Source organism: Papaver somniferum, chromosome 3 (genome assembly GCF_003573695.1).
Source record: "Papaver somniferum cultivar HN1 chromosome 3, ASM357369v1, whole genome shotgun sequence".
NCBI lineage: Eukaryota > Viridiplantae > Streptophyta > Magnoliopsida > Ranunculales > Papaveraceae > Papaver > Papaver somniferum.
Genome location: NC_039360.1, coordinates 172,734,926 through 172,761,887, shown reverse-complemented (window position 1 = coordinate 172,761,887; position 26,962 = coordinate 172,734,926). Strand labels below are relative to the sequence as shown.

Below are 26,962 nucleotides of genomic sequence, written 5' to 3'. Positions count from 1 at the left end.
TATATGTGACCACATATGTCCTCATTTTCTCATTTCCCCATACCGATATATAACGTTTGACCACCAAAATACGTGGTTTTATCTCATGTAATATGTGCTCGATAGTCTACATCAATCAGTAGCAAAAATGTTCTTCTACCTCATAAGAAGAAACAACTTGGAAGTTGTCTGGCGATCGTTTTCGTTGTACTTCATACATACATGTGTAAGGGTGTACATTAGCATAATGTCAGACTAAAAGAAAAAAACAAAAAAAGATTCAAGAATGGATCAATTCTGTTAAAATATATTTAGAGGGAGCCTACTTGTTGGAACGTCTTACGTCTCTATACAAGGTTAGGCTGCCTTCTGAGTCGTGTCGTGTATGTCACTTATCAATGTACTACATCGTGTATGTCACTTATCAATGTACTACACCGTTGTTCAGCAACATCCATCACCACCAAAATAACCACACACTACCACTTCTGCAGCCGGTATTACTACCAACCACCACTAAACGTCATTTACCGCCACCACCTCCACTGCTATTCACCAGTACCACCACAACCACCCTTAATGGCTACTCATATAATTTTTAATCGAATTAATTAAAAATAATAATTTATTGACGTAACTATTGAGACATTTAGTATGAGTAGTTATTTACAAATTTACTATGAAAAGTAATAGGACACCGTCACACCAATGATTGTTGATAATATTGTCACTTTTTAAACAAACAACATCCGTTGATTTTTCACTTTTAAAATAATACTCCCTCCGTTCTTTTTTAATAGGCCAGTTTTGTTTTTAGCGAAATTTAAGGAAATTAAGAGAACTAATCATTGAAAGTAGTCCTCATGACACTTGTCAATAAAAGAAGTGAAGTGAAATGGTCCCCATGACACTTGTTAGCAAAAGAAGTAAAGTGAAGTGGTCCACATCACACTTGTCATCAAAAGAAGTTAAGAGAAAAGTGGTCCCAAAAAATTAAAATAACATTTGACTTTCCCAATTAAGAAACTTGCCTATTTTTTTGAAACTTTTATTTATAGAAACTGGCCTATTAAAAAAGAACGGAGGGAGTAAAAAATAAAACAATTAAATAAATCCATTGGATCCACCAACATCCAATCTGCTCACCTATTCGGTTTAAAGCTATTGAACTCGGATGGAAAATCTAAAATCCACACCTATGGGAAGACTGGTTGCGGATTGGATGAAACCCAATGGATCACATCCGCTGCTCAGACCTAGCCCTAGATTTGGTAGTAATTCAAGCTAAGATGGATATTTGAATTAATTGATGACATTACTTTTTTTTTATGGAAAGGAAATTGATGATATTACTTAAAAACAATATCCAAGTACACATTAGACGTATCAACGAGAAAGAGTTTCTTTTCTTCCTTCTGCGTTTCACCAAAGAAGTTAACCCTGTCGCACACACAAAGCTCACACCACTCGCACACCATTTAATGTCACAAGCACTTTTTACATATCATTGCACACCAACAACCTTTAGATTCAATCTCATTGCATAAGCAATTCTCAAATTCTAATCTAGCTACATATTCCACACAAATTTTTCATCATATGCATGCATCTTCATATCCAATTAGCTAGCTCCATTAGTAACCTCCTTATTCAACAGTTAACATTAATCTTGAAAACAACCATTACTTTTGTCAAGGGTATTCGAATCAAGCGTCTCCATTTACTAACTTAGAATCAGTAAACTTAAGTAGCAAGGTCACAGCATCAACTAGTATTACTTCCCAACACCTCCATCGCTTGCACTTAAATTCCATATACGTACAAGATAAAGCAGACTAATATGCTTTCTGCGCAGCAGCGGACACAAATTTCATGCATATGGGAGGCTTTACCTGAGCCAGGCCAAGAATTGCTGAAGGGAGCATCCATAATCCTTCTCCACACATTAAACCGGAAGCAATAACAGGAATCATTAACTTGGCCTTCTTTTTCTCAAGCTTTTCATATATATACACAATCAAGCTCCCAATACACATATCAATTGCAAAACTTGCACCCACAAGAAATGGAACCGCCATGGCCATAGGTAAGGGAACCCACTTCCCGATCTTTGGTGGAGCAAGATCTCTGAACAAGTTAGCCAGAAATGCAAACGCAAAAAATCCGTAGCAGAGCTGCAAACAATGGTTAGGCAATGCAGAGAAACCTTGCACTCCTAGAATTGCCATGTTTCGGTAAATTAAAGCATATGGAGCTTTATATTCTCCAGTAGGGTTTCCTATGTCGAAGGCTTTCCAGTAAAGAAAGAATGATAGAGGAGCTACAATACAACCCATTACTGTTCCGGCAGCCTGGCTTATAACCATTGAACGAGGGGAAGTAAGTGTGAGGTGACCGGATTTAAAATCGTGCATAAGATCAGACGAGATGGAAACAATTGCTTTTATAAGGCCACAACCTACAAGCCCTGCAACTACACCATTTTGTTTCCCCGATATTGATGCTAGAATAAACAAAGCCACTTTCCCGTAGTTATATGCCATGTTCATGTCGGTTAGACCTGCTCCATATGCGTTACAAAATCCTAGAAATGGAGCAAGGATGTAGCATACCACCACGTGATACCATTTCAGTGGGAACATGAGTGGGATTGCAATGATGGAAACAATGGAGAGAAGAACGTATCCAACAAATGCAACCCATATGGGAATACTGTCCTTCATGAAGATCTCATCCCGCTTAAGTTCTTCAAGATTTTGAGCTGACGGATCAGTAACTGAAAAACAAAAACAAATAATAAAAAGGCTATGTTGACAATTTCCATGATGTTAATAGGAAAGTTGTAGATTTCCAACAGGCAATGCGCGCACTATCGGGTTTCCTCAAGTAAAATAGTCAAACCCAAGGAAAAATCTTTGGAACTACTCCATCGAAATGTTATTTTCTCTTTTACCTTCATTGGCGATTTTAATTGTGCCTTTAATACTCTTGCTGGTAAGATATACAACTTTGAGAAAGTTGTAAAGCCCATCTCCAAGAATGAGCGCAATGGAGACAAAAACCTGCCATGGCGTGAGCGAGGTTAGAAAGTTTGAGTGTCAATGGATAGTCTATGTACAGAAAACAATTGCCATTTCATGATAATAATGATGATGTAAAGAATGTTAACATTTTAATGTAGAGACCTTATAACCATTCAAACTCCTCATGCTGCCTTCTGATATGGTTGCCGGATACCATTCTCCTTTTAGGCCGCGTATAAGTGGCCACATAACTCCCCAAGAAAGAACGGCTCCAAGAAGAGTAGACAAGTTCACAAGATGTGAGCAAATCATCCCTGCTCCAACATAAGTCATGCTGAAATCGAAGAAAAAACTGCAAAAAACCGAAGAAACCCAAAATTCACAAAATTGTAAGAGCAAGAGAAAACATGAATACAGGAGGAAGCTAATAAGAAGTAACACGTACGATTGCTTCCATGCTTGTAACCCAAAAGTTGGAAATTGCACGAATCCACACAGGTCTCCACCAGCGTAGAACCATTGGAAGAAACCCCATACAAAACTAAACGAAAAGAACTTTGCAAATCCTCGAATTTGCTCCCTGAATAGATCAAGACATTACAAATAAAATATAATCCAAACTTAAACCCGAGACTAATAACCGACCGTTGAATTGAAGAGAGGCGAAGGGGGCAAAGGGATAAGTAAATCCTACTTAGACGTCTTATCTGCTTTAGGTGTATGGAACCCATTTATGAGAACTGCCGTTGCAATTCCACTTGGATAAGCTAACCTGTAGTCGATTATCAGAATCTTCACAAAACCAAACAAAAGCCTCGTCAGTCAGAAAGAGATATCATACAGTTTTTGCATGCACAAAATAAACTCTATCTATGTTAATGGTAAAAAAAAATAGAAAAAAATTATACTGGTATCAAATAATTTTACCTTTCTAAGGGGAACCAAAGATAAAAGCCCAACAAATCCTGTAGTAAAAAGAAAAACAGTCATCCATCCAATTCCTGGATCCTTGTAACTCCCTGGACTGTTTCCTGGAGTATCAACCCCTGCTTGCTCGTATGTTTTCTTATTCAACCCCAATAAAAAAGATCCAAATCCACCTGCAGTTTCACCATCAAAATGGAATAAATTAAACACATCCATACACCTCAAAAGCATTCACCGGTCGGCCTACGTAATAATGTCTGATTTCTTAAGTATGGTAGAAAACAAACGGAGAGGGAGAGACTTTACCTGCAATAGCAACACTATAACAAGCAACAGCACAAGTTTGAACCACTGTGTTCTCTTGCTTAGTAAATGGAGTGGAATCAAAACCAAATTTACCAAGCAATTTAGTCCACCCCTTAATGAAAACATATGCTACAAGAGCAGCAGAAACATTAAGGTTGGGAATAAGTCCTGTTGTGAGACTGAGCTTGTGTACTATCACACTGTAAATTATCCCAATGATGAAACTTGCAACCAGTCCTCTCACTGTTAGTTGGCTCCTCCAATGTGGAACGTTCCTCGAAAACTCGTCATCATCTTGTTGTGGTTTGCCGTCGGACTCTTCGTATTCTTCTTTCTCGATTCCATTACTCCTCTCCCTCATCTCCTGCTGATCCATACTTCCAAGTAGAACACTTGTTTATATATTTCTTTGTCTAAAATTTCTTTTCTCCCTGCATTAATTAAGAAACTCATGAACTCAAAATCAAACCGAATTAACAGATGTTTATGTGAAAAAATGATGTGCATGTGAGTGGCTTAGTGCGTTGCATGAGGTCGATGTTTCGCTCCTCGCCCTACTGCATGGATGCACAAGATAACAAAATCCAATATTTTGGGTGTTTGTGGCTGGACCTTCTGCGTACCAACTTTTTACAGAAAAGGAAAAGTGGATTCTCACCTTCAACCGCATGCACTTTTGACTTGCTGGATCTTATTGGTTTGTTTTTCCCTCAAATTTTTAGGATCCTGGAAGGTACTACGTTTAACCAGAACACAAATGACAAAACGAGTTTGATAAAAAATCATGTTCTTCAATCCCCTTTTTAAACATGAAGTCTCCCATCAAATTACGATTTTTTAAAATTGCATCAAACTAAGTTTACTAAGATATAATATATGTGTGTGTGACCACATATGTCCTCATTTGCACATTTTCTTATATCATTATAATGTGACCTCCAAAATACGTGGTTTTATCTCCTGTAATATGTGCACGCTCGCTAACATTAGCAAGTAGGAAAAATGTTATTCCTCGATAGAAAAATCATTTTGGAATTTAATTGCTGATTATTTACATATTAATGTAAACAGTAGCAAAAATGTTTTTCCTCCTAAAAAGAAACAACTTGGAAGTTGGTTGGTTGTCGTTTTCGTTTTCGTTGTACATAAGATGTAAACTGGTTTATGCTATTGCTAGGAAAAGTCAAATGTAAAAATTAAAAATTAAAAATGGTTAGCTCGTGCCGAGCGTGTCAGACTACCTCCTGACTCGTGCCATGTGTGCCACTTGTCTGTGTATGTGTATCTTGTAATCATATAGTGTTTTGATCGGTTTCTATGTCGTTGTATTTTGATGCTGGCCTTGTGTATAAAAGTTGCAGTAGTTCCAATCGGAGCATAGGTTTAAACATTATACAGCTTAAAAAGGAGATTAATAAATCCCTTGAAAATGGTTGGACGCACTGAGGCACCTGACAATTTTGGAGGAGTTTATTCTGATTCATCAAGTTCTGCACACCAATTAATTTTGTGTAAATTGTATTGGCATTATCCAGAATGATGTTTCTTCGCATTGAGCTTAGATTTGATTTTTTTATATTTTGATATAGGTTTTCGAATCTGAATTGCATCAATATGTGCTCGTCAAAACCATGTTTGCATTAATCAAAGAAAACAGGAATGGCCCTTAATGAATAGCAAAAATGTTCTTCCAACATAAAGAAAGACAACTTTGGAAATTTAGTTGGGTGGTCGTTAATGTTATCGTTGTTCTTCGTGCATAAGTGTGTGCTAGCAGAAAGTCATACTAATAAAAGAAAAAACGGAGAAAGGAAACCTTTCCATTGAAAATCATTTAGAGGGGACAAATAGTTAGCCTACTTGTTGGAACGTCTCTACATCCATAGGTTTAGACTTTAGAGTCTAGACTCAGTGTCGTGTATGTCACTTGTGTCTTGCAACCATCTAGGGTTTGAGCAGCTTTTATGTCATTTTGACTTATTTTGATATGGGCTTTACTATTACGGGCTAGTGTATTTTGACTTACTTTGATATGGGCTTTACTATTACGGGCTAGTGTACACGACCTCTCTGACATATACGTGTTGATACATAAAAATGAACGATTTTTTGGGCACCATGATTTTTTTGGGGACCATGGTTTTATTTTGGGTAAAGACATTAGAAGTAAACCTTGGTCACCCCATATCTATATATTTATATTAATACCTAAGCTATCCTCATAATTAATTTTAGATTATGATTAGTGAAATGATTTAGTTAAAAATAATTAGTGAGATTAAATTAAAAGATGGGTTTTTTATTAGATGAGTAGAATTACTGAGAGAGTAAAGTTAGAGAAGATGAAGGAAAAAACATGGAAAATAATTTTTTCCAATTCACTAACTTTGGGTATTCAAGTGATGAAAACTCATCTGATTCTTCATCTCCATCCTCTCCTAGTGTATTTGTTAATCTTCACAATGATCCGGATATGAGTTATTTCTTAGATGGTGATTCTATTCTTCCCCAAACTCAATCTCAAGATGAATATGATGGATTTTATCAACCAAAACCGTAGGAAGAGTATTTGGGTGTCCAGATATGCTCCAAACTTGGATAATGTATGTTGAATTGGTCAAAAGTTTCCTAAAAATCTAAAATTTTCAATTGGATTTGGGACGGTTCGGTTACTTTATGTGAAGAACATGTAACCGAACTCTCCTGAAGGTGTAGTTCGGTTCCATCGTGTGAAGAACAGGTAACCGAACTCAGCTAAAAGAGCAGTTCGGTTACTTGGTCCAAACACGCAGGTTACCGAACTCACCGTCAATGGAAGTTTCAAGGATTGCCAGCGTTATGTTCGGTTGGTAAGTAACAAATTAACAAACCGAACTTTACATAAAAATTAGCCAATGTTCGGTTGGTTCGTAACCAACTAACCAATAACTAACCGAACTTACGTACACATAAGAGTTAACTTAGTGTACAAAGTTCGGTTGTTTCGCAAACTGCATTTTTACGAACTAGCTAACCGAACTTGACATAATATAAAAGTATACTAAATGTATTAAGTTTGGTTGTTTCGCAAACTCGACACAACAACATAAACAACCGAACTCAGCAAAAAAAAAAAATAATCAAAAGTTACAGTGTTCTATTCGGTTACCTAGATAAAACAGTAAGTAACCGAACTTTTTATTTTTTATTTGTTCGGTTACATGTAAACTTTGCTTTACGAACCGAACTTGAAGTTCGGTTATTGCGACAAAATTTATAAGCAACCGAACTCTAATGTAATTCCAATTGATGTTGTTACATTTCTTGTAGATGGAATGCCAACCTATACCAATGCATGATCAACCTTCTCTGGTTGGTATGTTGTCCGAAGATACATCTCATCACTATGCTAATGAGTTGGTATTTGACTTACCTATCGATGCGAAGAATTGGGCTAGAGAACACACTAAGAGAGTCAAGTGCGTCTTAATTTTGAATGGAAAAGAAAGCCAAACTCGTTTTGAAATGGTTTGTGAGAGAAGTGGAGATCCCGATGTTAGTCACAAGAGGAAGGGTTATGAGTATAAAGGAAAGACGACGAGGAAGAACATAACATGCTCAAAGAAAGTTAAATGCCCGTTCAAGCTAGTATTTAGCAAGAGCAAATTAACGAAGAAATGGTTTCTATCTATGGACAAGGTGGTAGGTTGTCATAACCACCCTCGTACGGAAGATCTTAAAGGACATGCAATGTCCACAAGGCTCACTCCTCAAGAAATGGAAAAAATTGCTAAGTATAGGAAAATGAGTATTCCACTTACTGTTATGCTTCGCTTATTAAAGGAAGATAACCCGGATAACGTATCATCTTTGTCCACCATTTACAATGCAATTGAGATAATTAAAAGGAATGAATGGAAGGATAGACAAGTAATGCAACAAGACAAACAAATACGACATGCCATTGTTGAACATTGTTGGTCGTACGTCGACGAAGTTACCGTTTACCGTTGCTTTTTGTTTTCTAAAGGATGAGCAAGAACCAAGTTACACTTGGGCGCTACAACAAGTGAAGGCGATCTACCAAGATGATGATATCCCCGGGGTTATCGTGACGGACAATGAAGTAGCATTGATGAACGCAATAGATAAAGTCTTTCTATTGGCACATTATATGCTTTTTACATTTCATATATGGTGCAATGTGATGAATAGGTGCAAGCCTCAACTTTGTCCACCTAAGAGGAAAGGATTGGAAGAGATTAATAAGCTACCGGAAGATGAACAAGCGGATGCAAAAGAGGCATTCGATAAACAATACACCATAAATCACGCTAAATGGGTTGCCTTATTCGGGGAATGGGAGGCATTGAATTGGTATCTCACCGAAGAAGAGTATTATCTAAATCTTTCTGAATGTAGAGAACATTGGTCTAGCCCCGAATATCCGGAGGATATAATAACGTATGTGGTGGAGCAATGGTTGGAACCGCATAAAGAGCTCTTCGTTTATGCTTTTACCAACAACTATAAACACTTTGAGAATCAAGCGACAAGTTTGGTAGAATCGGCTCACCACCGGTTGAAGAAAAATCTCTTTGGATGTGTCGATAATTTTGTGGTTGTGTTTAACGCAATAAGTTACTTCAACCACGATATTGAGAGAATTAAAGAGAAGTTCCAAAAAAGCCGCATCATGAAGTACAAAAAGATTGTAGACAAGGGTGGTAACATCAAGAAAATGGCGGACCTTCGGTTATTCAAGGGACTCCACTATAATGTTTCACATTCTTGCATTAAGAGGTTAATGGTTGAGGTGAATTTGATCAACATATGGGGAACCAAGCCGGACGAGGTGTGTGTTTGCAACATGATGAAGTCTATGTGACTCCCTTGTCGCCACATGATAGCTAAGTATGAACATGGCATGATCCCTTTAAGCGATATTGACCCACATTGGCAACAATTAAGTTTTTTCCCTCCTCCAAAAGGCGATGTCGGAGAAGCGTTTGGTGACAATGAAATGGGAAGAATCGTTATCGAAATGTACCGGAACATGAACAAACTCGAAAGGCAAATCTTTTGGGATGACATGCGGCCAATCGTTTTTCCACACACTTCGAGAATGTGCAAGAACCGAATAAAGGCAAGGGAAAAGGTAGGCCAAGAACCAAAGAAACAAAAAAAAAAAAACAAGTTAGATAATATGCAAAGGTGTTGGCTAAAAGGAAAAGTGAAATTACCCATTTTACTAGAGATCCTTCGGGGCATGAGTATACCGCGGCGAAGTACCAAGAAGATTTTAAGAAAAGAGGAAGGAATATTATTGAAAAGGGCGAGTCAAGTGAATGGGATATGAAGAAAAAAGGACCGATGTTACACTCTCAACCTACTCCGTCGTAACCGAGCAAACCAAGTTAACGAGACGTGAATCTAAAGGCTCCAATTGATACACCACCTCTTGATGATAAAAGGTACTTGGAAGAGCTACCTCCTTACATCAGAGATTACGTCATATCCACCCATGACGTCCCTCCGGATGGTAATTGCGGTTTCCACGTTGTCGTACAAAAACTAGGGCCTTTCACTCAAGGTGCCAATCTATATAATGATAATACACTTATGTACGTCAAAGGTTGTTGATGAATCTAAAGGAGAAACCAGAATTTTACAAGACAATGTTGTCCGATGGCGATGCTATTCTCAATATGCAATTTCTTAGGTATCAAATCCGTCTCCACGGGGCCAATCCAATCACAAGGGATCATTGGATGGGCATGCCAATATTTGGGAACTTAATCGCCGATGCATTCAATTGCATGGTTCACTATTTCTCAAAAGGTGCTAGTTTCACATACAAATTCGAAGGAAAGTTGAAGACGTTCAAGGTTTACAAACAACGGTACAGAAATGAGCAGGTTTCAGATTCAAGTAAAGCAACAAGACAAGGAGCAGAATTTTTACAAGTTGAAGACTATTGTACAAGAGCGAAGATTATTAAGATGAGAGTTCAAGGAGTTTATGATATCGAGACATACAAGTTGTGAAGAATCAAGCGGCAAAGTACTTACACCAAGGCCTTTGTACTTGCATTTTTTATTTTATCATATTTGTATATTATTTTCTCTTGTTCCAAAAAACAAAAACTTGGGACATGGTCATTGTTATGCTAAGTCCCTTGTCAAAAAAAAAAAAAAAAAAAAAAAGAAAAAAGAAAAGAAAAAAGAGACAAGAGAAAATTTTGTTAGGTTTATTATTAGTTTTATTGTTTTGTTTTGTTTTTATTTTGTATTTATTTTATTTTTCTTGTCTCAATAAATAAAAACAAAGAGAAAAAAAAACAAAAAAAAAGGAAAAAAAAAAGAAAGAAAAAAAGAGACAAGAAAAATCCTTTGTATCATATTTTGGGTTTGTATAGTTCGTTTTTAGTTTTGTATTCTTTCAATAAAGCCAATGGAAAGAAGGAATATCCACAATGAAGTTTCAAGCAACAAGGAATTAGAGGAAATAATCTCATTGTCAAGATAATAGGAAGTTCAAGATTTCATCATCAAGAGTTGAAAACCGAAGACGAAGATGAAGACAAGGATTGAAGACCGAAGACGTTTCTATGGATGCTGTGAGAGTGGTGCTCACTGCACGTCGAACGGATAACCAGGTAAGTAAGCATATTCCCACCTTTGTTTAGTGGTTGATTTCCTTTCTTAGAGATTGTCAGAAAAAGGGTTTTCAAAATGAATAAAAGATGTGGGTTTTCAAAACAATTCGGAGGATTTTTGCCTTCCTACCATTCAAGGTGTCTCAGGATTCTCTCTTCATTCCTACCTGGACACATGTGTGACCCATAAAAAGCTATTTATTATTGAGAGCAACTTCAAAAAACCCTTTCTTGTGAGGCAAAGTCAAGACTTTTGATCACTTCGAACCCGAATTTATTTCGATAAGGGATGGTTATTTCTCTCTCAACTTTTAAGGATGAGATTGTGTTCATTTATGTGTCTAACTTCTTATGACTAGTGTGCGGAATTTCTATGTCTTCTTAGCACATTAGATGCTATCATTTCGGAGAACTAGTAAGTTGGTAAAGTAGGTTTTGTGGGTATATCTCTAGTAAGCCCTCACGAGACTATAACTCGTCCACTAGGGACACCTAGGGGTTTAAAAACTTGTTATACATGCTAAGTGTGACCGTAGCCTCGACGAAACGGGATTGTATGTTTGGGTTTGTATAGTTCGTTTTTAGTTTTATATTCTTTCAATAAAGCCAATGGAAAGAAGGAATATCCACAATGAAGTTTCAAGAAACGAGGAATTAGAGGAAAGAATCTCATTGTCAAGATTCTACGAAGTTCAAGATTTCATCATCAAGAGTTGAAAACCGAAGACGAAGATGAAGACAAGGATTGAGACCGAAGACGTTTCTATGGATGCTGTGAGAGTGGTGCTAATTTCACGTCGAACGGATAACGAGGTAAGTAAGCATATTCCCACCTTTGTTTAGTGGTTGATTTCCTTTCTTAGAGATCGTCAGAAAAAGGGTTTTCAAAATGAATAAAAGATGTGGGTTTTCAAAACAATTCGGAGGGTTTTTGCCTTCCTACCATTCAAGGTGTCGCAGGATTCTCTCTTCATTCCTACCTGGACACATGTGTGACCCTAAAAAGCTATTTATTATTGAGAGCAACTTCATAAAACCCTTTCTTGTGAGGCAGAGTCGAGACTTTTGATCACTTCGAACCCGAATTTCTTTCGATAAGGGATGGCTATTTCTCTCTCAACTTTTAAGGATGAGATTGTGCTCATTTATGTGTCTAACTTCTTATGACTAGTGTGCGAAATTTCTATGTCTTCTTAGCACATTGGATGCTATCATTTCGGAGAACTAGTAAGTTGGTAAAGTAGGTTTTGTGGGTATATCTCTAGTAAGCCCTCACGAGACTATAACTCGTCCACTAGGGACACCTAGGGGTTTAAAAACTTGTTATACATGCTAAGTGTGACCATAGCCTCGACGACACGGGGTTGTATGTATATTTTAGAATTATTTTGTTTGATTTGCTCGAGGACTAGAAAAGTCCAAGTGTGGGGGAATTTGATAGGTGTCTAAAGTACCTACTTTTATATCTAGAATTTATTCTTTATTTGTGAGTTTTCTTGTAAATTATGTATCTTATGTTTTCTTTTGAGTGTTATAGGTGTTTTGGAGTCATTCGAAGCAAAAGGAGGAGAAATCACTCATTTAAAGCGTAAAGCGCAAAAAGATCAATTCACATGCGAGTTATACTTGGAGCGGGCTAAAGTACGCAAGAAGGAAGTGAAGAATGAACTGTCAGTCTCCCGTAACTGAAAGTTGAGCTGAACTGAGAATTAGGTTGTCGGTTCCATGGGACCGAGAAGCCACTTTTGAAGTGGTTAGCCCTTATCTAATTGACGGGTTCTTGTGTCAAATTTTACTTCTTACCAAAACCCTTAGGTCGAGAGAGTCAATCATTTCGGTTCATTAACTCAGAAGAAATTGAGAAACGAAATGGCGACAGAGAAAGGAAGAAAGAAAAGCAGCTGACTGCTGCTTGAACTGAGAAGATGATGCAGAGATGATGTATCTGCTGTTGAAGATTGGGAGAAAGAATGACTTTGAATTTGAAGATGAGATCTGAGATGGAATCGGTGAGTGGTGTTGTTACTGAAGAAATTGAATTAGGGTTTAACTGTGTTGGATCGATTCAATCGAGAGAGAGAGAGAACACCTGCTACTGAGAAGAAATGGTGAGCTGCTGCCGGAAATTGCAATCGGGAATGAACTAATTCAGAGTTAGGGTTTGAGGAAGAAGAATTAGAAGAAGTCTGCTGGCAGTTGATGTTGATAAAGATTGGGATGGAGATGATTGCTGTGTAGATGGGTCTTGAGCTCGACTGAGTTTAATGATAGGCAGCTGGAGTTCATGTTGGAAATGATGCAGATATGGGTATTTGTTCTTGGTGGTCGGCAGTGACAGATGAGTTGAGCTTGAAGTTGTGGAAGCTGGATAGTGTGCAACGGTTGCAGTGGTGGTTGTGGTTGTGTGAGATGGAAATGGAAGAATGGCTCGGGTCAGTGTTCGCAGTCACAAGGAATGGAAGAAATTGTTGTTTCTAATGGAGATGATAGAATGCGCAGTTGATGGCGGTAACTGCAATGGATTGGAGTTGGATTTGCTGTAATAGTGTGGTCGTTTGGCTGCGACTCAAGAGTATGCAGGAATGCGGAAGAAGAGCTAGAATGGTTGAGCTTGAGCTGGTGATATGAACAAGGAAGTTAAGGAATTACAGGGAATAGCTAATGCAGACAAGATAAAAGAGCTTGGCAGTCATGGCCTTGTTGCAGCTGATGTGTTTTATGTAGGATTGGGAGGTATGCTATTAATGCTGGAAGTGCTGAGAACATAGATTGTGCAGTTGAGAACAAAGCCAAGGAATTGAGTGAGTTGTATGCAGTAAGTACAAGAATTAGGTGATGCAATGGTGCAGGTTGTGATAGAATGAAGCAGCTGAGATTGATAATGAGATGAAGCTAAGTGTTGTTATTGCAGTGACAAATAGCTCAGGTAAGGACTGGTTGAAGATAACCCAGGATTAAGCAGGTGCAGTAGCTGAGTTATATAGAGAATAAGATAGTGAATGTGCAGCTGATCATGGCAATGTTGGACTGAGCTGAGCAGGGAAGTGAAGAAGTTGGGTTTGATTTGAAGTTGCAGTTGGTTTGTGCTGAGAAGGGATGGCTCAAGTCTCTGGTTGTGAGCTGTATTGCAGGTAAAGAAACTGGTGGAGTTTTGGGTTCAGTTTGCAGTGAAGGAAGGAAAAAATGGTGTTAAGCTCCTAGGCAAGAAACAAAATGAGAAACTGTTGCCGTGGATAGATGAATGTCAGAATTAACTGTTGCTGGCATTCTGCTACAGACTTGGAAAAATGTGTTATGCTAGGAATGAACTATTGAGAATTGTAGAACGAGTCGCAACTGGAATTGTAAGACTCGGGAATTGATTGTGGATGTTCAAGTCGGAGATGCTGGTTCTGGTAATTGACGATGAGAATGAGTTCTGATGGTTTATGGAAGATTGAACTTATGTTTGCAGTTGAACTGAAATTGAAGTGAATGGATGTTTGAAATGTTATGAGTTTTGAATGATACAGATGATACAAGCAGGCAAGGAGCTGAGTTATTTCGTGTCTTGTGGTGTGGATTGAGGGAGAGAATTTATTGTCAGTTCTCTGGAACTGACAGTTACAGGAAAATAATTAAATGAGCTAATGGGCTGTATAGGTGGACAGTTCGAGATTTAGAAGTTGGAAAAAAAGAGGAAGTTTATGTAAGAGCCGAGACCTTATCTCTTTGAGGAGAATCTTTTCTTCTACTTTTTGTTATAGGGTTTAGAAACATGAAAACTTTCATTTTTCTTCTTGTTATGAACTCCATGAATATGAGGTAGATTATTATTTTTGGTTATGGATAAAGTTAATTTCACATAAAATGAATCCTTATTTGATATATTAGTTTTGTCTCATTATTATCGTTTATGATTCACCATTAATATTGTTACATGATTTGAATGTTTGTTTAGTTGAATCGCGAATCGATTGAGTTTGCTTTCATCTTTATTGCTAGATTAGAGTTTATTATACGCAAAAGTGATAAATTTTTGATTGCAAGTAGCATAATTGTGGATATTGCTTGTAGTGATACATTCTAGTAGTCACAAGTGAATCATAACCTTTGTTAAATCGGATTAGTGCTTTTACACGTTCGATTGCTTTGATTGGCCTGATTTCATATAACTTAATGCATCTAGGGAATTAAACTTGATTAGTGCTTTTACACGTTAGGTTGTTCTCTTAGATAAAATTCATATTCACATTTTTTAATGTGTTTGTTGATGATAAGAGGAGATTTACGGGATAAACTTGCGATCAAGGTATCCTAGGGCCTTTGATAATGAAAGATTAAATATCAATTCTAGTTATTAAAACAAGAACATGTTTGTGACTGAAAATGAAATCCTTAACCAATATCTTTATATCTTGATTTGCTTGTTTATTTCTTTGTTTAATTTTATTTTAGTTTATTTTATAAAAATCAGAAAAATCCCCCCTTTGTTTATATAAGAAATCGAAACAACGACAACCTAGACCTCTCTGTCGGAATGATCCTTTCTTACCCTTGCTATATTATATATTTTGAGTAGTGAGAAAGTGTAATTTATTTTTGACGCATATGACAACTATCAATGTGATTCTAAAACAATCATCCGGAGTTATTGCCATCTCACCAAAAGGTAGATGAAAGGTATCCGTCTATGGATAAGCCCTCTCGGCAAATGCAGTAACAGTGACAGCATCAAATTTTTGGTGTGCATGTGGTATCCCGTTCCATAGTACACAATCAAATACCGCCAAGCGGACCTCATCACACTCATTATCTATACTCCATATCTTGGTCTTTTGACGTTTCAAAACACTAACAACATTATTATGATCCTACAAAAGTAACATCATATCTTATATACTAATATATATAGAAAAGAACAATATATGTCAAAATATAATAAAATGACTAAGAAATTTTGATGGTTAATATTGAACCATACCTTTGTCGCAAAGATCTTGGCAGCCCATGAGTTTTTGTAGCCCATCAATACCTCCCCTCCATCTCTTGGAGTACCATAAGTTGGCTTCCTTGGCGGCAAACACAAATTGTCATCAGGAATGTATGAATATCTAGCAAAAGGCTTTTTAGGCGTCTTTCTAGGTTTCTTTCCCACTATTTCTACTTTTTCCTCTTCTTCTTCGTCTTCCTCTTCATCCAAGTCCTCCTCTGATTCATCATCATCCTTATCTCCATCTTCCTCATCTTTTTCACCGTCATCATTGTCACCCTTATTTCTGACTTCTTCAGCTCGTTCACCTTCTCCACCTTGATGATGTTCTTGACTGCCAATCTCTTCCACGATCTCTTCATTAACTTGTTGGATTACGTTGTCAACATTATCTCTACCATCTTGGATGACAACACCCGGGAATGACCCACCTCCATACTTAGCATTTTTGGTTCAAAGCTTACTGGCACCACAATGTACTTTGCCTCTAGGCGTTGGAGTTCTCAGATCTTCCAGTAAAGATTGGTTTGATTTTTTGCCTCTGCCACTAATCAACAAAACAAAAGGTATTAGCTTTACCGATAAATGATTGACCGAATCAGATGCAAAAAAAATTGTATTCCAGGGTAGAGTTAGGTTAGTCAAGCTTTTTTGCGAACAAACCGAACTCCACGTATATATGTAATTAGCAAAGAGTTCGGTTTGTTAAGGTTTTTTGCGAACAAACCGAACATATTGGGCAGAGTTCGGTTATAAAAGAACTCAACATAGTGCGAAAAATAGTAAAGTTCGGTTATATGGAAAAAAAAATTCTTTTGTATTACGGGTAGAGTTCGGTTACACTACAGTTTTTCAAATTTATGCGAAACAACCGAACCTTGTGGGAAGAGTTCGGTTATATGGGTACTCAACATACTGGGAAAAATAGTAAAGTTCGGTTACATGGAACAAAAAATTTTCTTTTGTAGTATGGGTAGAGTTCGGTCCCCTACAGTTTTTCAAATTTATTGGAAACAACCGAACCTTGTGGTAAGAGTTCGGTTATATGGGTACTCAACATATTGGGAAAAATAAAAGTGTTCGTTTAGATGGATTTTTTTTTTGTTTGGTAATATGGCTAAAGTTCGGTTACATGGAAGTAACAACAATTTTTGTGACACAACCGAACTCACAGTTCGGTAACCTAGTTTTAAATCCTATAAAAGCAAACCGTTCTTCGTGTTCTTCATATCAGGAAGTTCGGTTAAGAAAATAGGGTAAAAATAAAACGTGTTCTAACCGAACTCAGCAATGTAACTTCCATATGAACCCTATTTTGATGATTTTTATTCAATTGAACCGATGAAAATCAAATTAAAAGTAATGGGTTTGTCGGGAAATACCTGCAAATCGGTCCTATGGCAGACTCAGGGTTCTTCTTGCGACTGTTATGCCGAATTAAGTGTTCACCTTCCGGTTCAAGTTATTCCTCAATTTCATTTGCTTGATTATCTAGATGTCCTAATGGTGGACCTGTTCCTGGGAGTCTTTTGGTTTGCTTTCGAATAACCATTTATATACTTGATTGATTAATCGACGATGAAAATTTTATGAATCGACGATTAATCGATAAAGATGAGTTTGAAATGAAGAAGAAGAGAAGAAGAAGAAGAAGAAGAAGAAGAAGAAGAAGAAGAAGAAGAAGAAGAAGAGGAGAACGAAGTTGCGACATCATTTTTTTTTCCTTTTAGATTAGGTTTGAAGATTATTAAGGTAGGGTTAGTGTTAATTAAGATTAATGTTAATTAATGTTAATGTTAATTAGAATAAGGGACAAATTAGTAAATTCACTAATTTAGGACACCCCTTACCATTATAGGGTAGGTGGCCTTATAAAACAATGGTCCCCAAAAAAGGCTGGTCCCAAAAAATCGTTCATAAAAACAGTTACCCCTTGATAGGACTAGGAGTCCTTAGAGAAAAGGTAAGTCCACTAGTTAGCATGAGGACTACAACCCAAGCCCAAAAAAGTATGTCCATGGATTAGGGAGGATAAGGAAGAAATTAATAGAGAAGTGGAAGGTTATATTAGGAGGAACGGTAATGATGGTAAATAAGAAGGTACCTATGACATGTGGCATAATGTCATGAGAAGATGGATTTTGGGAAAAGCATATTAAAGGAAGAACATAATACAATTGAAAGGAGGTTTTCTCTCGTACTATTATAAGAAAAGGTATTGTCATTATTGTGACTAGGACGTGAAGGACCTATATCATATTTACCTATCAACATTTGGCGACCACACCCGGATGCTCGTCTCTCGTCCACCATGACACACCCAGCAAGCACCAGCACAGGCGCGTCAAGAAGTCAGCTAACCGATTGGGCAGTCAACCTTGATGAGGTAACAATAGAAGACGGACACGAAGAGAGTAACAAAGAAGCATTGATACGAGGCACAGTCACGAACCCGATAACACAAAAACCCCAAGCGGAAAAGAGAGTTGCGCAGGAAAAAGGCAAACAACGGGCAGCTAATGGCACATGTCCATCACCGCTAACTTTAGGAGAGATGCATAAAGAGTTAGAAGCCCACATTTGAAGAAAACAAGAGTTAGCAAAATTGATGGAACAGGTAGCAGTAGCGGAGCAAGGCGCTATAAAAGAAGCAGCAAAGAACGATGAGAGCAAGGAAAATACACCCACAACAATGTCACAGGAAGGAATAGCGAAGTACTTAGAGATGAACTACCGCGCGGTGAAACAAGACAATTATGATTTCATGAATTGTCCATATTCCCTCGAAGGACTACACATCGCCAAAATTCAAGTATATGATGGACAAGGGAACACGCGTGAGCACCTCAGACGATTCCTATCAGCTGAGGGAATCAAGTGTGAAATCAGCCGAGGGAATCAAGTGCGCAGAATCCAGTGTGGTTCAAGAGGCGTAAGGAACGCGAATGTACCTTAATCAGTGTGAGATTGGTTAGGGCTCAACTACATTCCAGTCCGAAGTTAACTTGTAGTAGGATAGAGTCTGTAGTGGCTTAATACAGTGTGGTGTTCAAATCCGGACTAGGTCCTGGGGTTTTTCTACATTTGCGGTTTCCTCGTTAACAAAATTTCTGGTGTCTGTGTTATTTCTTTTCCGCATTATATTTTTATATAATTGAAATATCACAGGTTGTGCGTAGTTCAATCAATTAGATAATCCAACCTTTGGTTGTTGATATAAATTGATTGACACTTGGATATTGGTCTTTGGTATCATCCAAGTTATTTCTCATATTAATCCGGCTCACATATTTTTATATGTTCGATTGCAGATTGATTTGAGAAATTGAGATATAACTCTTGGATGTATTTTCCTTGATTGAGTCTGACTGTCTAGTTGATTCTCTTGGAAATATATTGGAGTTAGTCCATACAGATTTCCTAAACGAAATATTGGGTGTGGTTGTTAGACCCCCGATTTTTCAGTTTCAAATCCAAGGAAATGAAAAGTCTTAGTTGTATGCCACCATCTAGCTACAAGAGCATTTGTCAGTTGCACATCTGAAATCTCAAACCTGAATGAAAATATCAAAGAAAACCCACAATTTTTTGATACTCGATGTGTAGAAGGATGATTTTGAGAAATTTTTTTGTATTAATCATTTATTCTTCCCTAACCAGTCCTCGTTTTCATTTTCGGTGCATCTTGGCCGGATATACGCCCATCTCCACTAATTTTGGAATCGGGAAACCTAATGAAACAAAAAATAACAATATATGTACACTAACATTTTAACATATACAAAGAAATTTCAATCTTTTAAGTACGTTGTAAGTTTCATACACAAAACCATCATCAACAAAGAAATAAAGCATTCAATAAAATCGACAATTATGAATTATCAAGAAAATTAAACATCCAACATCACTAGGGTTATCTATATCATTGTCACTAGAAAATTAACCATGTTCATTGATAAATCCCTAAAATTAACAATGCTCCACTAATCAAATAAATACAAAGCATTAACTAACAACAATACATTCAATTTAAGTTGTTCATCACAAAACTTGACAAAAATCATAGTAATTGAACAACAATTTCAAATTTAGGGTTTAAGTTTATAATGCATTACCTTTGATTATTGACTTGATAAAACTCCTTTAAACTAGTTGGAACTAGCAATTGAAAGGTTCAAGAACAAACGCAATCGAAGAACCGAGATGAATCAATGGGAAGAGCTTAGTTTTATGATAAAGTTTTGTTTTTCTTCCAGAAACCATGAAAATGGAAGTTTAGAATGAACCCCTCTCGAGTTCTCTGTCTGTATTGAGAATAAATTATGGGACGGACAATTGTTGTCTGATTCAATCATGGTTGACTGGTCAAGATAAGCAGAACGAATATTCGTTATGCGTTACGGCTAGTGGAAATCCGGCTATCATAAAACGGTTGATGATTAACCGTTATTTTTCTCTAGAACGGCTTACCGTTGCCCGTCCTACGCTGAAATTTGGAGTCACCGCTGGGCCTAGTCTCTTCCCAAGCTATTGGGAAGGGCTTAGAAAGAGCCAGTAGACCCAGTCCAAGAAAAAGTTTCTTTCAGTTATGGAGTAAGCCTTTGGTTCGTGCTGATAATTTTATCACTAGTTCTTTGCCTTCTCCAAATTCGTACGATTATTTTACTGTAGTGCTCGTTCATCCCTAAAAAGATGACCTTATCATTTTAAAATTTTGTTTCTCTAATAATTGACCTATATCATTAAATAATTGATATTTCTAAAACTACCATTTTAATTGATTATTATTAATATAAAAAAGTAATGTGATAGTCATGTTTATATTCGTTACGTAAACGTTTTGAAATGTCTTTCAATGGTATAAGGTTTACGAAAATTCATAATATAGTTTGAGAGACAACTCATTTCTAAATTTTATTAATAATTATTCATAAAGATAATTATAAAAAATACTTAAAGATGCTAATCCCTTCCCTAAAGAATTGTGCAAACTAAAACTGAGTCACCTGTTGTGTGACGGAGGGAGTATACCCTTCACTATTGGCCATGACATACTATGTGTGTCAGTAAATAAATGTATACATATCTGGATTTGGTTGCAGATAAATAAAGATATCACCTGATGTGATAAGATCATATCGTTGAATTCATAGTAGCAAAAACCGTCGTGAGAATTTGAATATGAATGTGAATGTGAATTTAAACATTGTTCCCATTACAGAATTGTATGTGAATGTGAAGCCCTCTACAATCCGTTTAGCAAATTTACATTGTTCCCAATAAAGCATAGCCAGTGTACATCGTATACGATCAACCTTGCATCGTATACGGTCGTAGAAATTAACGTTTAAAGTTGCTGATATCATCATTAGTCATTTTGGACTAAACTATAAATATTTGGACTAAATTGTAAATCATGAGGTTTGTGTATTTTTGTATTTTAAACTATTTTTGGACTAATCTGTACCTAGTTGACTCGGTTTGGACTAAACTACACTTTTTAACGTGTTTTTGGACTAAACCGTATTTTTCCACAGTCATCAACCTGAATGTAACAGTAAGATGTACGAGATGCCCAAACGAAACCCTTAAACTGTGTGTGATCCAATCAAATTGGACATATTTTCCACCTAAAAGTTGTAAGTATAACTAAGACCTTGTTTGTTTGCAGCTGACTCGGCGTCTGAATCTGAGTCGACCCCTGACTCGGACCGAGTCAGCAGTCAGACCGTTTGTTTTCCATTTTGAGTCAGATCTGACTCGACCTCTGATTCAGACATAACCCCTGACTCGGACTCATTTGAGTCAGGTAACAAAATACCCCTGACTCATGAGACCAAACCACTGACTCACTTATTTCCGAGTCAGATGAGTCAGATCTGACTCAAAACAAACATCGACTCAGATCCAGATGAGTCAGGTGATTTCACTCAGATCCAGATGATTCAGATCCGGACGACTCAGATGAGTCAGGAGTAAACAAACATGGTGTAAATGTGAATCGAAAAATTAGCACAGATATAGCTGTAAGATAAGCGAACCACAGTCGGCCAAATATGTTACCGAGGAAAAACTGTACGAAAATTACAAAAATACGATACGCTTACTAGACTGCATGTTTCCTAATAAAGAAGCCAGGTGGAGAATCGATGCTGTGTGGAAGAGGTTCGGGGAATGTCCCAAAATCAAATCTGTCTTGAACATAATCTTCCTCATCTTCCTCCTCCGAAACCGAACCCCAGTATGTCTCTAGGATATAGACAGATTTTTCGTAGATATCATTGTTGTCATGGCTTTGTAGAGCTTCGATCTTATCCAAACCTTCACATTCATCAATCATCTCTGCATAGATATTGTCTCCATTAGTCTTTCCCGACTCTTTATCAGATTCACCAACCTTCAGGATGTTCTCAAGGCCTTCTAGGCATATCATCACAATCTTAGGGTCCGGGCATGTCAAAAGATTGCAGAGTGGGCTTATGCATCCTTGCTCTACCAGATATCTGAGGGGTAGGCTAAACGTGTTAGTTGATCACCATAGTAAAGAACAGTCTAAATGGAGGTCAATTAAGATAATGTTACAAAAATGTTTAGCTAATCCCTCGGTTTGTCAATTGTTACGGGATTCTACTAATTCATCTTGATGGACATATTACATCTAAGAACACTCTATGATCACTTTTGCTGTTCCTATTTCCACTGGATGGAGGTATAGTCTAATGTGTATCTCACTTGCGTATATGTAAGAATGAGGAAAAGAAGTTTATACCTGATCTGCTCATTAACTGCTCCGTACAAAGCATTGGCAATAGCCCATGCAGCTTCCTTCTTGATCTCAAACTCTGCATGCCGGAGAAGATGCAATACAGGTCCAACGATATTAGCTTCAATAACAGCCTGTTCCATATACATATGTCAATTTAAGTTCCATGATTCTAGATTATATCCCACCCATATAGAGTAGCCGACTTATTATATACACATGAATATTTGATCCCGAATTTAACATGCTAATTACAGAACATTTTCACAAAACAAATTTGTGTTATATGTAGAAGCATAAATTAACAAGTAACCATAAAAGCCTTTGGCATTCATATATGCATAACGGATATATCTTGAAAATGGCAAACGGGTTAAACCAGATACAGGAGTAACACAGTGACTTTACCTGTATCTGATCAACATTTCCGGCAGTGATATTTGAGATGGCCCAACAGGTTTCTCTCTTAATGTTCTTACTGTAATTTTGAGTCAGAAATTGATGGAAACAAGAAAGCACTTGGTAGTCAATCAACACCTGAAAACATTAACAGAGATCAGGCCAAACACTTCAAGCAAACAAACAAATAAAGTAAGAAAGAGATGCTAAGAGAACATGCCACGAAATGCACACCAAGTCAGAGACACATTGACAAGCTTCGAACTGGCAAACACATTTTGAACGGCCTTCTACCATCAAATTAAAATTAAATTTACAGTATCAAACTCATCAACTGGACTCAAGACTCCCAGATCAAGTTGTAGCACTACAACCCTTCGATAATTACCTGAGTCTGTTCATCATTCCCTGTAACAATGTTTCCAATGGTTCGAAGAGATGGTGTACAAACTGAAGGAGATGGATGACTGAGAGAAGTAAATTGTGTCAGTAACAGCCAAGATATCTCAAAGCTATATCTTAAAAAGACCAAAACAAAACCCAAAAAGGAAGTAGAACAGAACTAGCTTTGTACAACAACCACTTCAATGACTAACTCACAGATTCATGTTTAACAAAAGTAGTATGTGTTTCCAATAATAACTTACAGCAAAAGATTCACAAGTCGTGAACAGACTCCAGCCTCAATCAGAGCCTCGATTCTGTCCTTAGAGATATGCGACAGCGCCCAGCAAGCATCTGTAAGAATTTCTTCATCACTTGAGTGTATAAGGTGCTGAAGAACTGGCAAAGCAAGCTTGACCTGACAAATGTGGAACAAACAACTACTAAGGATACAAGTAATAATTAACAAACCTGAGACTAAGTTAAGACAAGAAAAAAACTCAACAACTCCCCTTCACCTGCTCAAATGATACTGCTGTCTCGCCACGACATAAGTTGGATAAAGTCCACGTAGCAGTCCTCAACATAGATTCTTTTGAGTGCTTACTAAACTGAGACAGCAGTGGCACCAGTGCACCCTGAGAAAGAACATAATCTCTACAGCCTGGCGAGTCACCAGCGACGTTACCCAAAGCCCACAGAGCCTGTTGATTAGAAACGAAACAAAACAAAAGTTACATCCACTGACTAAGAAGTAAGTTTATAGGACAAAGATTGGACATTGATGTAGACCTGTTCACGAACATCAGCATTTCCAGAGCTAAGAAGTTGCACAAGCTTTGGAACAGCACTATGTTGAATCACAACTTGTGTATGCTCTGATGTGCCTGCCGCGATATTCGTCAAAGCCCATGCTGCCTCAAACTGCTCACAACAAATAAATAAGCTTTAATTGGGTTAAACAACAAATTTGCAGCTCAAATTAAGCTAGTTAAAGAGGAAAGCCATGAAGCAGTTCATACCTGGAGTTGAGGAAGATCATTCCTTGCAAGAAATCCTACGAATCGTCGGACAACACCAGCTTTAATTACCTTATCAATCGGTGGGTCACGCGCTGCATAGATATGTGATCACAATTGAGTGAGTAAAGAAATAAAAGAAGTTTAATAGACACTTATATAGAATTATAGTCTTAGAGTTGCATACCAAGAGATAAAAGCTTCCTGAATTTAGTAGTCGACTCCAACTGTGATTCTGGATAAACAGACCATAATTCTCCTACCATTGCCCGAATAATATTCAGCTGTCAACGAAAACAAGACAACCAATTAGCAAACTGCAAACATCATGACTTCACCTACCTCAATCAGAGTGCAGCAACAAATCATGTACTCTCAAAACACCCCAAATTTGTTAAAAGACGGTTAACATCTACTAATTATACAATCTGACATGGCTGTTTGCATATACAATCAGTACTAGGAGTTTCAATCCACTAGCACAACAAGATTTCAAATATCCAAGACGAACTATGCTTCATGGACAGCGTCATGGGACAACAAAAAATCTACAAATACTAAGACACTAAACCCGTTAGATGACTACAGTAAGGCCAATGGACCCTGTGCTATTCTACTCATTCCTTGAGCACAATTCAACAGCATGAACTCAAAATATCTTAATGAGTAATGAAGTTATGTAATGTCAAAAATCTAATTAGGAAAACCATTTCACATTTTAGTCCAGGGATTTTGCAAATAAGAAATCTTATAACCACATGTAAACTTGTAAATACTTCCTCATACCTAATACGTACCCAATTACTCAACGTAATCCACAGAATCAAATTTAATCAGTACTAATACCACATTCACATATATATATAACCTAATTAATCTCCTAATTCTTTCATTTCTTCCTCAAAACAAATACAAAAGGAACAAAAATAGACAGATCCATGCACATAATTTAATTCAAAAATCACCATACTCCAAGTTATTTCATGTGAAGCTCTATTTCCTCGAAACAATCCAGAAATCTCATAAAAAACCTACAGTTTGTTCTTTCAGAATCGAAGATTCTTCGATTCGAAAGTATAATGAGATCCAAACCAGCAACAACAAAAAAAAAACAGAGAAAATGTAAAATAGCAATCATCAGATTGAAATTCTAGGATCAAACTCCGAATAGAAGAACATCGTGATTAAACAAATTTTACCTGGTCAGATTCAGAGAAACCAGCAAATTGTTCTTCATATCGTTGTTGATTACCATCAAAACCAGAAGCGGTAAGAAGAGAAGGTTGTTGTTGTCTTCGTTTCTTGTTAAGATTATCTTCTCTTTTGTTCTTCCGGATCTCAACCAAATTCTCTTCTCTTCTTCTTCTTCCGCCATCAATATCCATTCCACTTTTGTACGAGTTCTTCCTCATCATCATCTCCCTCCTTCCGACTCCTAACGGCGTAGTTGGTGGTCTCAATGGCATTTTCGCTCACTGTTTCTCTCTATCTCTGAACTCGAGTTTTGATTTACAGAGTGAAGAAGAAAGAGAGAATACTAGTGGTACTGAAATCTAATATTTGTAGTAGTGGCGGTGGGAAACGGTTTCGTGTATAGGTAGTACTAATTTGGGAACGAAAAAGCAAACAGACAAAACTGGGTCTGGGCATTTTATTAGTTCAAAATCATGTCCTTACTTTTTATATCTTATTTTCTTATAGTCGACTAGCAGTCCCTTGTATTTCTTATAGTCGACTAGCAGTCCCTTGTACTACGCATATTTACATATTCGAGTCCTTTTCTTCCTCATCATCATCTCCCTCCTTTCCGACTCCTAACAGCGTAGTCGGTGGTCTCAATGACATTTCCGCTCACTGTTTTTATCTCTGAATTCGACTTTTGATTTTGGGAGCGAAGAAGAAAGCATGATTTATAAAGGGGATACCAGTTCTACTAAATATTGATACCATTTCATATAGGACAAACAGATCTCACCGATACTGATCTTTGGATCGATGAAATGATACAACACTTAATAGGACTGATATCCCCTTTTATAAATCGTGGAAGAAATAGAGAGTACTGGCAGTAGTGATATTTGAAGTTGAGGTGAGAAACGGTTTCGTGTATAAGTAGTAGTACTATTTTGGGAACGAAAAAGCAAACAGACAGAACTGGGTCTGGGCATTTTCCTTACATTTTATATCTTATTTTCTTATAGTGGACCGACTAGCAGTCCCTTATAGTTGTACTATGCATATTTACATATTCGAGTTTTTTTTTTTTTTTTTTTTTTTTTTTTTTTTTTTTTTTTTTTTTTTTTGCTACAAGAAAAAAAGGGAAAAAAACTAAGACTAAGATCAGTTCCTATCGTAATGTTCAAATTCAAAATTTTGTTCAGCCACGTGGATGGTCAAACGGGTTTCTCCATTATGGTAAAGCAGGGCAAAATGAACAGATTTGGTTTTCTAGGGTCCTACTAGTATTTCTTTTTAATATAAAATACTTTATAGAATAAAGTTGAAATATAAAATATAATATTTTGGTGAGATAAAATATGATGGAGTGAGATA

The 26,962-nt window shown here is 37.1% G+C and overlaps 2 protein-coding genes across 2 annotated transcripts; both read right to left on the bottom strand.

Moving 5' to 3' along the window:
* Positions 1–1,363: 1,363 nt before the first annotated feature.
* On the bottom strand, positions 1,364–4,998 carry LOC113361898 (metal-nicotianamine transporter YSL2-like). Its single transcript, XM_026604983.1, has 8 exons — positions 4,894–4,998; positions 4,236–4,666; positions 3,930–4,102; positions 3,697–3,794; positions 3,448–3,582; positions 3,165–3,354; positions 2,933–3,041; positions 1,364–2,755 (listed from the first exon to the last, which is right to left on the bottom strand). Exons 2-8 carry the CDS (start codon positions 4,609–4,611, stop codon positions 1,815–1,817), a joined length of 2,022 nt encoding a protein of 673 aa, XP_026460768.1. The 5' UTR covers positions 4,612–4,666; positions 4,894–4,998; the 3' UTR covers positions 1,364–1,814.
* A 16,843-nt stretch (positions 4,999–21,841) lies between these two features.
* On the bottom strand, positions 21,842–26,527 carry LOC113358044 (importin subunit alpha-like). Its single transcript, XM_026601547.1, has 10 exons — positions 25,609–26,527; positions 24,597–24,693; positions 24,413–24,504; positions 24,183–24,314; positions 23,909–24,094; positions 23,654–23,808; positions 23,395–23,473; positions 23,016–23,144; positions 22,614–22,741; positions 21,842–22,347 (listed from the first exon to the last, which is right to left on the bottom strand). The coding sequence occupies exons 1-10, from the start codon at positions 25,873–25,875 to the stop codon at positions 21,951–21,953; spliced, it is 1,662 nt and encodes a 553-aa protein (XP_026457332.1). The 5' UTR covers positions 25,876–26,527; the 3' UTR covers positions 21,842–21,950.
* Positions 26,528–26,962: the final 435 nt, after the last annotated feature.

Coding starts and splice junctions, on each gene's coding strand:
- LOC113361898 (XM_026604983.1), bottom strand. CDS start 4,611: ATGGATCAGCAGGAGATGAGGGAGAGGAGTAATGGAATCGAGAAAGAA. Junction 3,583..3,696: donor AAAGCAGATAAGACGTCTAA/GTAGGATTTACT, acceptor TGATCTATTCAG/GGAGCAAATTCGAGGATTTG. Junction 3,042..3,164: donor GGAGTTTGAATGGTTATAAG/GTCTCTACATTA, acceptor ACGCCATGGCAG/GTTTTTGTCTCCATTGCGCT.
- LOC113358044 (XM_026601547.1), bottom strand. CDS start 25,875: ATGCCATTGAGACCACCAACTACGCCGTTAGGAGTCGGAAGGAGGGAG. Junction 24,095..24,182: donor ATGCTGATGTTCGTGAACAG/GTCTACATCAAT, acceptor TCTAATCAACAG/GCTCTGTGGGCTTTGGGTAA. Junction 23,474..23,653: donor CGACTTGTGAATCTTTTGCT/GTAAGTTATTAT, acceptor TACTTCTCTCAG/TCATCCATCTCCTTCAGTTT.